Genomic DNA, 13,645 nt, shown 5'->3' with positions numbered 1-13,645 from the left:
CTCTCTCTCTCTGTGTTTCATCTCTCACCTGCACCCCTCTTCCCCTTTGACTTTTCTTTGCCTTCTTTTTTCTGTTTCATTCACCTACAAATCCCCACCCACTCCGTGCTCAACTCATTTCGTCCTACTGTAAAACCTCTCCACCCTCTGTCATCATGCAGTAGATGTGGTGGACCAGCAGAGGGTGCTGAGGACAGGTTGCTTGGTGACTGGGGTGCACACACCGCCAATCCGACGTAACAGCAAGCTGGCCACCCTGGGGCGCATCTTCAAGCCCTGGAAGTGGAGGAAAAAGAAAAACGAGAAGCTCAAGCAGAGTTCCACAGGTAAGAGGAGAACAGGTGTTTGTATTTCCAGGTTTCGCACACGGTGAGACCTGTAAAAAAATTTTTTAATTTAAGCCACATAGATGAAAAGCACGACATGGTTTATACTAAGGAAAGACCTGATACATATCTTTTAATCTTACTCTCACTGAATCAGATGATTGTTATAAGAGCAAAGCTGTAGGTGTGACATAATGTCAATTAAAATATTTTTTCTTAGAACAAAATGCATCACATCACATATCAAAGTTGAATGTTTTAAACTATGTTTCAGTGTTTCACATCAATAATCTCCTGTTTTTTACATCCCATTTTTTACTTTTACATTGAGTTAGTCACAGTGGTAAGCATCAGATGTTGTTATTAGAAAACATATTACCAGAGTCCCCAAAGACTTGTAGCCATCTGGCTGGAATATTTTGCCTGCTGTACAAGAGAAAGTATTTTAAACTTTTTCATAATTGAATATATTGATTTATAAGTAGAGTTATAGTTTTTATCTTTTAAAATCGTTCATTTTAGTTTCGTTTTTATTACTCTCAATATTTGTTCAAGTCTCTTTTTAATAATATGGACAAGAATTTTTCAGCGGCTTGTTAAAAGTTCAGGGCAGACATTACAATTATAAACACTTTATAAATGCAAATTACTTACAGTCACGTAGACATCCCAGCCTTAAACCAATCCCAAAAGCTAAATGCAAAATGTATAAAAATTTCATTTATTAAACAATATTTAATATTTATTATATTTTGATTTATTATTTCTAAATTTGAAAAAAACTTTTTGATACCCACTTTTAATTTTAGTTAACAATTTTAAACTTCTTTTTCCTTTTCCTTTAAAATAAAAGTAGATTATAAACATTGCATTTTGTTTTAAAATATAAGCTGTGAGTGAGCAAAATCTGTATAGGGCAAATTAATAGCTGCATGACAACCATCTTCAAATTTTGAGGCTAAAATGTAATGGCTGCGATATCAGATTGCTGCTGCTGCTGCTGCAAAAATGCATTTAATGTTTATTCTTACTCAAAGTATACAGACCTTAATATTGATTTATCCCGAGTCACCTTGTGTGTCTACTTTTAAAAGCAGCATAATATTTGCTGAAGACAAGACTAAATGTGATGGTCTTGCTGTAATGGAGACTGATGTTGAATGAAGGTGACTGAAAGAGTGAATGTCATTTAGGGAAATCACAGCTGGTCACATCAGAGGCCTGCTGCAGTGTTTTTCAGCCCATCCTGCTGATAACTGCTCTCTAACTGGTCTCACCTGGACACCATGTCCAGTTAAGAGCTGCAATCTGATTGGTTATTCTATAAATTCAAAGCTAATTTGGAATAACTTAAAAACTAATTCTACCTAGCTTCATATCATGTATGTGTATTCTTATGGGTTAACTAATCTCTCCAACAAATGAACTACATTCAGTCTCATTCTCATTCACAGATGTAGCATTATCGAGTGGCCTTCTATGCCACGACCCAAACTCCCCCACCCAAGGCTGCTGCTCGGATGGTGCGGTCTTACTTGGAGGATTTGGGGGACCATTGAATCCAAACCTCACAGTAAGCAGTGTGGAATACCTTGGTCCTGAGGAGGAGCATCCCCCTTCAGGTAGGACAATCTTCTGCTGTACTCAGAGTAAACTAATCAATGGAACTGCAAAAGCAACAGATGAGGGGGAAATGGATTTGTGAAGTGGCTGGATGTCTTTAACCCAGCATCAAAAGATCAATATGGTATAACGTTGCTGCAATTTGATAAAATGCTTGAAATCTGTCTGGGGGGAAAAACGAAAGGAAGGGAGGAACTTTATTTTGTTACCTTCCTGCAAAAGCTCACAAATGTATGTTGACTTTAGAATTAAATTATTGGTTTATGTATTTATCATAAGGGAAGCCTTGAGTTGGATGTAAACATTTTGCAATGCAAGTGTAATCCACTGTGCTGGCTTTCTCAAATGAAACTGAGACGCTTGTTTATGCACCCATTTTCTACACTTTGTACCAGTAGAGGGCAGCAAAGGCAAAGGGATGTTAATCTTCATGCTCAGCCCACACAGGCTTGGAATAATTACAAAACTACAGGAAATTTGTGAATGCTTGCATGTGTTTGGAACTGGTGCAGCAAATAAGCTCATTCTGTTAATTTTTTAAAGAGAGGCTTTGGCAGATTTTAAGTGTCAAGTGTTTAAATCAGGCTGAAACTGTGAGGAATTTTCATTGACTTTGTATTTAGCCAAAGTAAATGAGGGTTTGCATGGTTTCTCCACACATATTAAGTATGATCGCTCTGTAACATAAGTCCATAAACGAGCTGTTTCCAGCTTTTGGAATCAATTAAAATGACATTTTATTGATTCTGTGCTGTGAAACTCTTTGATTGAGACTCTTTGAATAAATGCCTTTTTTTCCTCCTTCTTTAACGTTCTTCAGTAGCCGCCCCTCTCCAAGACTGTGAACGGGTGGAGGAGAATATGCGACTACCGGAGGAGGAGGGAGATGAGGAGGTGCACCCTGCAGGGGATTTACCTGAGGGACTGCAGGACATGGGAGAACAGATGGAAGAGAGATCAGAGGAAGAGATTCCTCCAGGAACTTCCCCACCACAAGTACCTCCAAAACTTTTGCCCCAGCTGAGCACTGGAGATGGTGAGTGCTGAGTAAATAACTGTCATTTTCATCCACATGCAGTGCTGTGAAAACATACTTACCCTCTTCTTGATTTCAGAATTTAGATGATCGAACAAACTTTAATATTAGACAAATATACCCTGAGCAAGTACAAAATGCAGTTTGTAAAGGATAATTTAATTTATTAAGGGAGAAAGGTTATCCACACCTACCCGAGCCTGTGTGAAAAAATAATTGCCCCCTAAACAACCTTTATTGCAAGAACTGCAGCAATCGAGCATTTGTGACAACTACCAATGAGTCTCTCACATTCATGCGTCCAACGATTAAAACAAGTCATTGACTGCTGTTATGATGTCCTTTTTATGAAATGCTGTGATAGGTTCACGCCAGATTTAAGTGGAAAAAATAATTCAAAAAGTTCAGCTTTTGTCTTGTCAGTCCACAGAATATTTTCCCAAAAGTCCTGGGGGATCATCGAGATGTTTTCAGCAAATGTGAGACGAGCGTTTGTGTTCTTCTTGGGCAGCATTGGTTTTCTCCTCAGCACACTCCTGCAAGTTTTGGCTATTTTCCTATTGTTGAATCATGAATACTGACATTAACGGAGGCAAGTGAGGCCTGCAGGTCTTCAGATGTTGTTGTTGTTTTGTGACCTTCCAAATGAGTTGTCGATGGGCTTTTGGAGTAATTTTGGTAGGCTGGTCACTCCTGGGAAGGTTCTCCACTGTTCCAGGTTTTCTCCATTTGTGGATCATGCCTCTCGGTGGAATCCCAAAGCCTTAGGAATGACATTGTAACCCTTTTCAGTCTGATGGATGTCAATGACTTTCTCATCTGTTTCCAGATCACAGCATGATGGGTTGCTTTTTAAGGTCTTTTAGACCTTAGACTCACTTTGTCAGACAGGTTCTATTTAAGTGATTTCTCGATTCAGCAGGTCTGGGTATGGCTCATATTTTTAGTATTTACTTAAGTTATCTTTGTCTAATATTAAAATATAAAAATTGTTTGGTGATCTAAAACATTCAAGTGCACCAACGATCAAGAAAATTAGGAATTCAGAAAGGGTGCAAATACTTTTTCACAGCACTGTAAGAGCTGTATAAAGCATATCTCTATCTGAACTCTATGCTGGTAAATACAATTGAAGCAAGATAACAAGCAAAGACATTTATTTTTAATAAGTGTAAATGTGATGTGAATGTACTCTTTAGAGTCAACACAGTGCAATGCAATTAAACACCAATGGACTATTTTTGGAAGATGTGCTTGACAGTCTTTCCTCCACCTTAACTAAAAGTACCAGTACCACAGTTTTAAAATACTGCATTAAAAGTAATAGTCCTAGATTTTTAAATGAAGTAATAAGGCGTATTGAAGTGTATAAGTAGGATTTTGCTGTTTTAGGTGGTCAAGGTGGAGATGATGGAGACCTTGAACTCCTCTGCCTGTAGTTAGGCAGAAATTGTTCAGTAGTGATGTGCCGAGGGGTCAAGCCCCTTCACAAAGTCAAAATCTGAGGGTTCATGAGATCATTAAAACAATGTAAACACAAATTTGAACATATTTCTGTATGTTATCTTTCATTTCTTTGAAATATTGGATAATATTACTTCTTTGGGTTTTAAAAACTATTTAGTAATTTTGAAGAAATATGTCTCTTTAGTGAAACAGCTAACAAGTCATAGACATCAAGACCCTGTATTACCTCAGTCATTTGTTAAAAAATATCCAATCTTACCAGTGCTTTAATCTTTGACGCTATATTAGTTTCACATGTATATTAATGTAAAATATAAAAGATGATGTCAAGTAAACATATCATATCAAACAAATTAAAAATGAGGTTTTTCTCTATTGAAATTTCAGTTTTTTTCTCATGCTCACCTGAATTGAAACTTGTGCTTTTGACATAAAATATAATTCCATACAACAGAGGTGCTCACATTTACTGATGGTCAGTTAATCAAATGCATGTGTAGCTGCTACTTATATCAATCAGTAAAGGTAAACGGGTTTTTCACACACTGCTTCTGGATATATGCATGCATTGTGCAGCTTTTGGTAAATGAATAATAACATACTATACCTGCCTGCTAAGGACCATTGGTGAAATTTTTTATTATGTCCTGATAAATTAAACCTTAGAACTGAAAGAAAGTGTACTTTCTTTTTCACATCACTGTGTGGTTCTTAAAAACTGCAGAGCACAAATATCAATCTCATTTCTTTGCAAGAAATCCTTGCAAAAACCTTATTTCCTTCACACACGCCATTCTCTTGTCGTATTTAGCATATGTGAAGAAATAAACAAATAATAAAGAAATAAAATAATATGCTAAAGATAGATAAGAAGACATTAAATAACCTGCTTATCTTCTTTTGTCAGATTCAGGTCCTGTATCACTCCCTACTCATCTGCCCAACTCCTACCTCCCCAAGGAGCCTCTACCCAGGGCCACAGAAAGTCTGGCCTCAATGACCCTGCCACTAAGAGGGCCTCTGGCCAACCCCTCAGGGTCCCCACATCTAGGCAATATGATACACCCTCCCATGCCCCCTAGCTGCATAATGGAGGAACTGCAAAGAGCTTTCGCTTCTAAGAACAGACAGGAGAGGTGAGTCTGAAGTGAACCCATACAGCTGTTTACATGTGATTTTGCTTTTTACCATTGACACTGGATTGCTACTGAGCTCTTTTGTTGGTTTATCACTATTCTACTATGTCAATTTATGACTTCATCGTAATATAGTCTACGTCTAATATACTGTGATAGTGTCTTTTAAATGATAATGGCCTATAATTTCCTCATATATTGCTTTTAAATCCACTGCCCACATCCACACCATGTATCCTCAGTGTCCATGATGGGTGTGAGCAGGGCTCACCCCCGCGGATGTGGTGCTCCGACGGACGGCTCTCTCGCTCCTGCAGCTCGGATAACCAACACACATCGTCTCTGGGGGGAAGTTGTTTGGGGATTGGAGGGTCTGACTGGCCCAAGAAGGAGGCAGAGGAGAACAAGGAGAATGTGCGGCTGGACCAGTGCTTCTCCAACACCTCAGGCCTCCCCACCGACTTGGACGGCTGGAACGAGTCTGTTATCTCTGGTGGGTTGGCCAATGTAAAAGTGCATGCAGAGTTTGTACATTCTGGTTTTGAACACGGTGCACTTGTTTTACAAATGAAACATTAACACTCAACAGGATGAAAGTCTTACATTTGCATCAATTTTAGGATTTTTGAGTAGGTTTACACTCATTATGGGCACGAATGTTCTGCTCATTTCAGGCTTTTAATGATTTCTTTTAATTGTTGTTGTTTAAGAGTGGAGTGATTGTACAGTATACATCTTTAATCACTTTAAAAACAAGAATTAGGTGCACAAGTTTGAATTTATTTCTCATTTTTTTCTAATCCACACAGGGTAAAAAATACACATGTAGGGTTAAATTTAAAAATACAGTCACTTACATTTTTTTGTAAGTAGTGCTTCCACAGTGTCTTAACGTGACAAAGCCAAGGCCTATTAACTAGTAACCTATCATTAGTGATCATGAGATCATGAAATAGGAAAGTCCAGATTTAAGAGGGAGAATTGTGGAGTTATAGAAGTTGGGAATACCTCTTGGAACCATTTCTAGACGACTGCAGGAGTAAAGGTGAGAACACTGTGCCAGCTGTCAAGCATGGTGGTGGTAGCACCTGCTCAGGGACTGCTGTCAGTGGTGAGCTATGCTTTAAATATGGAACCACAAAAGGAAGCCAACCAATTTAAATGAAGTCTACCAATTCTGCCAAAAAGACTGGTGAAATATCCAATCAGAATTATGCCAGAAGCTTGTTGATAGCTAGCAAAAGTGTCCAGACGAGGTCCATCTCCACGTGGGACATTTAACCAAATATTAGTTGGTATATTTGTATGTATATAAGCCTGTATGTGTACTTTTTGGCCCCATTTCTTGTTTAAAGTGATTAAAGATGTATGCCAATCTATGCCAATGATGACTGTATGTAAACTTCTTACCACAACTGTAAACCCACTGTCCTCCGTACCATCTGGCCACAGGTTTTCTTGCTGTATTAGTTACTTTGTACAGCTCCATTACCTGGCATTTAAGTATCTTTGAGCTTGCCGTTTTAGATTTAAGTTTTCACTAAACCGCTCTAAAAGCCTTGAGTTAAATGAGGAGTCAATGTTGGATTTAGATTAGCGAGGTGACATGAAACACAGCTCTCCACAGAGTGCTCGTGCATGTTGTGGCTGCATGTTCAACTTTAGCTTAAAAAGAAAGGATGACAATAAAGACGTTCACAGAATCAAATAAAATAACAAATAATAATAAGTCTTAAAATTATTTTTTTTCTGTAGCTTCATCTTGGCATCAGAATAATGCTTGAAGTAATGTCTTAATGTCCTGTTCCACTTGCTCTTATTCACCTGTTGTGCATGAGGGGCTTGGTTACTGGTGATAAGAAATACCTAAACACTTCATTTTCAAGTATGACCTTTACCGTGTGTAAGCCACTGTCTTATACTACACAGCAAAACACCCAGCAAGTTTCTGCCCAAATATTTCCAAACGCCACTGTAAACAAATGTCTGTTAGTGTGGAGGTTTGGATGAGATAAAGTAGCCATTGGCAGCCATTGTTAGGATATGAATAGGAAGAAATCCCTTACAAAGTTCTCCAAAGTTTAAAAATAAGTGACAGCGCTCTGTGTTTTAATGCTTGCATGCGTGGTTGTAGGCACACTTCCTCGCAGGCTAAGGAAGGAGTTGCTGGCTTTCAAACTACGAAACAGGCCCAGCAAGCAGGAGCTGGAAGACAGGAATATCTTCCCAGCAAGGAGTGATCAGGAGCGCCAGGAAATTCGCCAGCAGATTGAGATGAAACTCGCCAAGTAAGCTGAAATATTCTTTTGACTGCTGTCTGTGGAGTATTAGTGATTAATTTCTCAGAATATCTGCAACAAAATCTTGGTCATTTTAGAAAAAGCAGTTTAGGTGATGTACGTTGCCTTGTGAAGATATCTTTTAATTCATTAACACCAACTTTGCTGGGGGTTTTAAAGCCATGGTTCCATATTAGTGTTGTGCAGTCTCCATGTAATTCATTATGTAACAATGCACTGTAAGCCCAAAAAACATCTGGGCAGTGTCTTTCCAGGGTAAACTTATATTCTTAATTGCCTCGGTTACACAACAGCTAAGAGTAGGTGGAGGTGTGAGATAAACATTGGCTCTAACTCGATTATCCGAGTCTTTTGCACAGACTTGATTTATCTTGCACAATCTGCTCAGATTGCTTATGTGTAGTTCTTTTTTTTTCTTACTAAAGGTCAGTTCTTAGTTTTGGAACGTTTTGTTATGTTCTTAGTTCTTAAACTTAGAAGTTGCCCATTGTGGTAATAGTACATCTATTCAAGCAAGGTCAAACCGAATAAAACAATTTAATTTATTCTGCACAATAAAAAAAATCTCATGTACCATAAATTCTTAGATGCCTTTAAAAACCTGCCATTCTTCAGCTTTCTGGAGTACAACGAGTACAGACAGACATTGCTTCCAGGAAATGTCTCTGTACAAAAGCGCTGCCAGGACATTAATAGAGCAACTGTTTTTTTCTTTCTTTTCTTTTCTAATGCAAGTGAGAAACTTGATGTTCAAAGACTAACAGCGGAGGTCTCGTGTCACAAGACTGGGGCTCTTTAACACAGGCGTATCAAACAGGGGCACGGCACAGTGTTGCATAACCTGCTGTGCAATAACTCCCAGCCAAGCGCAGAGTGCCACCCACATTTTCTAAAGAACAAGATCTACAGTCTGTCTGCGGGAGAACTAATAATACTCCCGCCTCCTCATTTTCTTAGATTTACTGGAGGAAAATATATTATTATTTGGGGAAGAGGGAAAAAGGTTTAAAGCATTCTCGAGCAAAAACACTCAACGCAAAGGTGAGGATGGAGCATGGCTGTAGCTTATATAAGCGGGTCTATATTTCAAGACGGAGAAGTTCCACTTGTAGCACAGCAGTTGTTACATAAAGACTTATATACAGAGCACTGGCTTTTGCTGAACTACTCCTTCTTGATTTTATTTTGTAAAGAATTCAGACAGCCATAAATCAGTGGTTTAAGGATCAGTGGGGATACCCAAAGCAGTCTTATTTGTGTGAACCTCTGCACTGCCTGGGTTTGTAGAATAATCTGGGTTCAATTCAATTCATATGAGTTAAGCGGCAGAGAAAAAAATCTACCTCTCTGTACTCATGCTGAATGATCATCCATCCTGTCAGTGATAGATGACCTTTCTATCTTTAGAATCGCCCCACCTGGCACTTGTGCTGCAGTCATACTGTGCTGTTTCCAATCTTAGCTCCTGACACTGTTCAATAATGCATCTCCCCATGCGCTCCCTCCTCTCCATAAATGTCGGGGAGTTATAGCAGCAGAAATAATAGCAGGAGGGGGTGGAGGGTTTGCTACTGTACTTGAAACATGAAGGAAGCTTGGAATGGCCATTTTCGTCTCCTTGTTGCAGTTGGCAGCTGAAACAAAAGATCGAGCGCCTCCGTCAACCACACATGGGCGTTTCTATTGTTTGGATTTTTTTGTATTCCTCCCCCGGCAGGCATAGTTAGGTTTTCTATTTTAACTCATTTTTCTGCAAACATCTCAACTCAAGTGTCTAATGGAGATCCCTAAACCGATGGGCGTTTATGCGTCACTGCAGTATTCTGGGGGATCCCTTTTAAACATCTTACTTCTTCTCGTTTAGAAAGCAGTGGGTGATGAAGCGTTACAATGAGTCAGAGTGTTGCCTCATCCGTGGATATTCAGGGTTCCCCAAAATATAAAATCTCCTCACTTGAGAGCAGAGGGGTAATGTAGCTTTCGTGATTCATACATCTTACAAGGAAATCTCATTTGCCCACCAAAATAGCATCCAATTTTGACAGTAATGTGTTATTTATTCAACTCACCCACAAAGACTAAAAAAAATATAATTAAGGGGCTGTTTCTAAAAATAGCCACAGCTTCTGCATAAAGCGCATAGGGCTCTTTGTGGAGTAGTGAAATCCCCTCCCCTGTGTTACTAGGCAGAAGAGAGAATTTGTGCAGGAAGACTGTATTGTCTTAAGGATACCAAGTATCGTTGCTAAGCAACAAGGCGACCAGGTCAATAATATAGTGGCTGGTGGCATCCACTAGGGCATTGGAAGCGATATTCCTGTTCCATGTGTTTAAAATGTAATATCCTCGGAGCTGTGGGAACACTTTGTCTTTGTTTATCGAAGAGTCGTGAGGCAAAGAAAAGCAGCACGTTGGGCTGTTTCCCCCCGATGAGGTTTTAAGATAGTGGCATTCACACAAATTAAAATTTAAAAAATGAAGTAAAGCTTAATAAATACATATGTGTGCATGTGTGTGTTTATAACGATGGGATTCTCATATTCTGATGGAACAAAATGCTGTAATCATTGTAGACACCTTTCTGTTTTTTGTTCCATTTCTAATTGCACGTCTCAGAGGAGACCTCACCGAGGGAGCCAAGCTATTGAATAATTCCTCATGCTACTCCACGTGCCGTGTCTGGTCACACATGTTAATTAACAAAGACTCGTTGCTTGGATGTACTCATTATCCTATGCAGCGTTGAGTAAAAACACAGCATTTGAGAGCATCTGAAAAAAAAAATAATCACACACCAGATTTTTCAGCTATCTTTTTTTTCTGCTAGTTTTGTGTCCCTTAATTAAAAGGCATGTAAAGAAAATGAGTTTGTGCTTAATGCTCATTACACAGTGCAGCAGAGACCTGCATAGTTTGTGCATGGATGGTGGAAACAGTTCTCTCACAGATGTGGTTTTCTATTGTATTAACAGACTTTTAGAATACAACAATTTAATTGGCTGCTAAGTGCCCGTCTACCCAGCGATAAACACACAAAACCGCATTCAGCTCATTCCATGTGACTTAACTTTGATCCATTACAGAACAAGAACTATAAAGAGTCCAAATATTGGTTTGGTCAAAAGGATAAAGAGAGCCCTGCTGTGCTCTACCCTCTCTGTCCTTTCCACCTGTAGAGGTGCACTGTGATGTGTGCCGCAGCTGTCTGAAGCTGAGCCCTTTGTATAAATAATAAATATGAGCAGCAGCAAAAAATATTGAACTTTGAAGACCTTTCAGGCTCTTTGATGGTGATGGGTCAACATGTGGGAGCCTAAATTTAGTCATTTGAGCACCAGCAAATACATTGTAGTGCACTGAGAGATTGTATTATATCACAAATTAAATTTCTGTTTCTTATAACAATATTTCTTCATTTAAAAAACAAAAAGAAAAATAGGAAAAAATTGAATTCAACTGGTGCAGCAAAGTGGGTGAGAGATGACTGTGGCAGTGGTCCAGCGCACATCAGGAGGAGGCTGTTTTCTACAGTCAATGGGGATGCCGTTAGCGGGAGCCCGCTATGCCCCGCCTCCACTAATTCGGCATGCAGTAACCAGGGAGACTGGGGGGAGTCGCGCCCCATCAGCCCATCACGACCCAGTTGAAAAGCGCGTGTAGCGAGTAGTAGAGAGGAGTGCCTTCACTGCTGCGGCGTTGTGCAGTAGGTACTACCGCGTCTGAGATGCAGCACACAGCACCCGAGAAATAATTAGCAGACTTCTCAAAATAATAACAACAACAAAAAAGGAGAATTAGCTTCGCTGATTGTTCCAGATGTGGGGAGCGCCTCCGCTGAAGTCTCACAGCCGCGGTTTGGATGCGAGATGGAAACATAGGGGATTCCTCTCGAGAACGCGCACAGTGAAGAAGCTGCAGCCCGTTTAAAGAGGACCGGACAGATTATCTGAAGATACGATGGTTCAAAACGTGGTTTTGGTGTTTCTCCGCAGGAGGCTGAGCCAGAGACCGAATGTGGAGGAGCTGGAGAGTCGGAACATTTTGAAACGTGAGTTCAAACACCGTAAAACTACTCCCGAATATTTCACTCACTACGAAGTATCTCACAGAGAGGCATGCCGTATTTAATACATCAAGCGCGTGCACTAATCAGCACAGTAAACAAAGCATGAGTACACTTTTTCCTTCATTTTTTATAATTGAATTATGAATTTTTAAAGGAGCTGTTTTTACTTTCTCAGAGAGAAATGACCAGACAGAACAGGAGGAGAGGAGGGAGATCAAACAGCGGCTAAACAGAAAGGTGAGACTCCGTTTCTATTAAATACACTGTTCTGATGCTCTGGTTACTTCAACGTAAACAACAGACGGTGACAAATGTTTGGCACCTTCTTGTCGCTTCCAGCTCAACCAGCGGCCCACAGTAGATGAACTGCGGGACAGAAAGATCCTCATCCGCTTCAGTGACTATGTGGAGGTAGCTAAAGCTCAGGACTACGACAGGAGAGCAGACAAGCCCTGGACTCGTCTGTCAGCAGCAGACAAGGTGTGTACTAGATAGTGCAGTCACATCACGTTGATCTCTATGTCTTATTGCAACCACTCACTCAGGACTTATCACCAAAATCAATTTCACTATGTAAGTCAGTCGGATTACACAAATACCCAACATCTTTTCCCAAATTCCCCATTGACCTATTACTCAGGCTATCCAGCATTGCAAGTTGCTGTTATCAGCTTATCTCACAAAATCCCCTGTTCTCCTTAAACTTTTTAGCCTGATTTTATACATATGTATATATATATTTCCTTCTTCCTGTTGTTGCTTTGCTGCTCGATGCACTGATGCAGTTTTTTTCCTTTTCCCAACAGGCTGCAATCCGGAAAGAGCTGAACGAGTTTAAGAGCACCGAGATGGAAGTGCATGCCTCAAGCAAACATCTAACGAGGTCAGCATTCGGAAACGCCTGCCTGTGTTTGGAAGAACATGCATGCATGGGTTGATGCTCTATTCTAAGCTGCAGCAGTCTAAATTTAGCTCTCCTTGAGCATACAGAGGTGCATGCAGGAGCTAAAGATAGATGGGAGTGCTTCTATAATGGGGAGGGGGAGGTTGTCCTCCAGAGAGTTCTCACTACCAGGCAGCAAAGCATGATGAAAGGCCACCGTGTCCTCGGCTTAATCGTGTTTGAAAAGCACGAGACCTCGTGAGTTGTAATAGTGACCTAGAGGGAGGGTAGTGTACGTGCCTGGCTTCTCAGCACTGTAAATGGCTGTGCTAAAAATAGATCCACAGAACTGATTAATGGCTGCAATAACAGAAGGGCATCTGGTAACAAAGGCACCCTCTTGCTCTCACCATTTATTTCTATTCCCTTTCTTTCTGTGTTTGTCTCTCCAGGTTCCACCGACCGTGAAAGTGCGGAGTTTCTTCTGTGAAGAAATGCTGAGCTTTGACATTTCCTGAAGCTGCTAGAAGCTGCTCAGTGGCGTCAGTTCAAAGAGCCCGGAGCCTTTCTGTCTTCGGCGCGCCTTTTTTTAAGAATCTTCCGCCACCCTTGACCATCATATTATCAGTATGAAGTCACGGGTGTGGGAGAGACGATGATGGTAATGTTAGCACTGGTGTGTCCTGGAGACTGCTGAGTGCCAACGTGGAAACTGGCGGGTGGAAGAGACTTTGGTGGAGCCTCTGACTCTCAGGACAAGAGCAGAGGATTAAAAAAACAAAACAATCTTGTCATTCATTGTTTTTTT

The 13,645-nt window shown here is 40.2% G+C and overlaps 1 protein-coding gene across 1 annotated transcript in view; it reads left to right on the top strand.

Annotated features, from left to right (window-relative positions):
• Window positions 1–13,620, top strand: part of phactr3a (phosphatase and actin regulator 3a) — a 33,362-nt gene extending 19,742 nt beyond the window's left edge. Inside the window, exons 2-12 of the mRNA XM_039604333.1 lie at window positions 162–326; window positions 1,781–1,948; window positions 2,773–2,985; window positions 5,360–5,588; window positions 5,831–6,081; window positions 7,723–7,876; window positions 11,881–11,936; window positions 12,130–12,191; window positions 12,294–12,434; window positions 12,761–12,837; window positions 13,290–13,620. Coding sequence (XP_039460267.1) covers window positions 162–326; window positions 1,781–1,948; window positions 2,773–2,985; window positions 5,360–5,588; window positions 5,831–6,081; window positions 7,723–7,876; window positions 11,881–11,936; window positions 12,130–12,191; window positions 12,294–12,434; window positions 12,761–12,837; window positions 13,290–13,305 — 1,532 coding nt within the window. The 3' untranslated portion in view covers window positions 13,306–13,620. The remainder of the gene's footprint in view (window positions 1–161; window positions 327–1,780; window positions 1,949–2,772; window positions 2,986–5,359; window positions 5,589–5,830; window positions 6,082–7,722; window positions 7,877–11,880; window positions 11,937–12,129; window positions 12,192–12,293; window positions 12,435–12,760; window positions 12,838–13,289) is intronic.
• The last annotated feature ends 25 nt before the right edge of the window (window positions 13,621–13,645 follow it).

Source organism: Oreochromis aureus, linkage group 20 (genome assembly GCF_013358895.1).
Source record: "Oreochromis aureus strain Israel breed Guangdong linkage group 20, ZZ_aureus, whole genome shotgun sequence".
Taxonomy (NCBI): domain Eukaryota; kingdom Metazoa; phylum Chordata; class Actinopteri; order Cichliformes; family Cichlidae; genus Oreochromis; species Oreochromis aureus.
The sequence above is the reverse complement of the archived record's forward strand: the minus strand, read 5'-3'. Positions and strand labels throughout refer to the sequence as shown.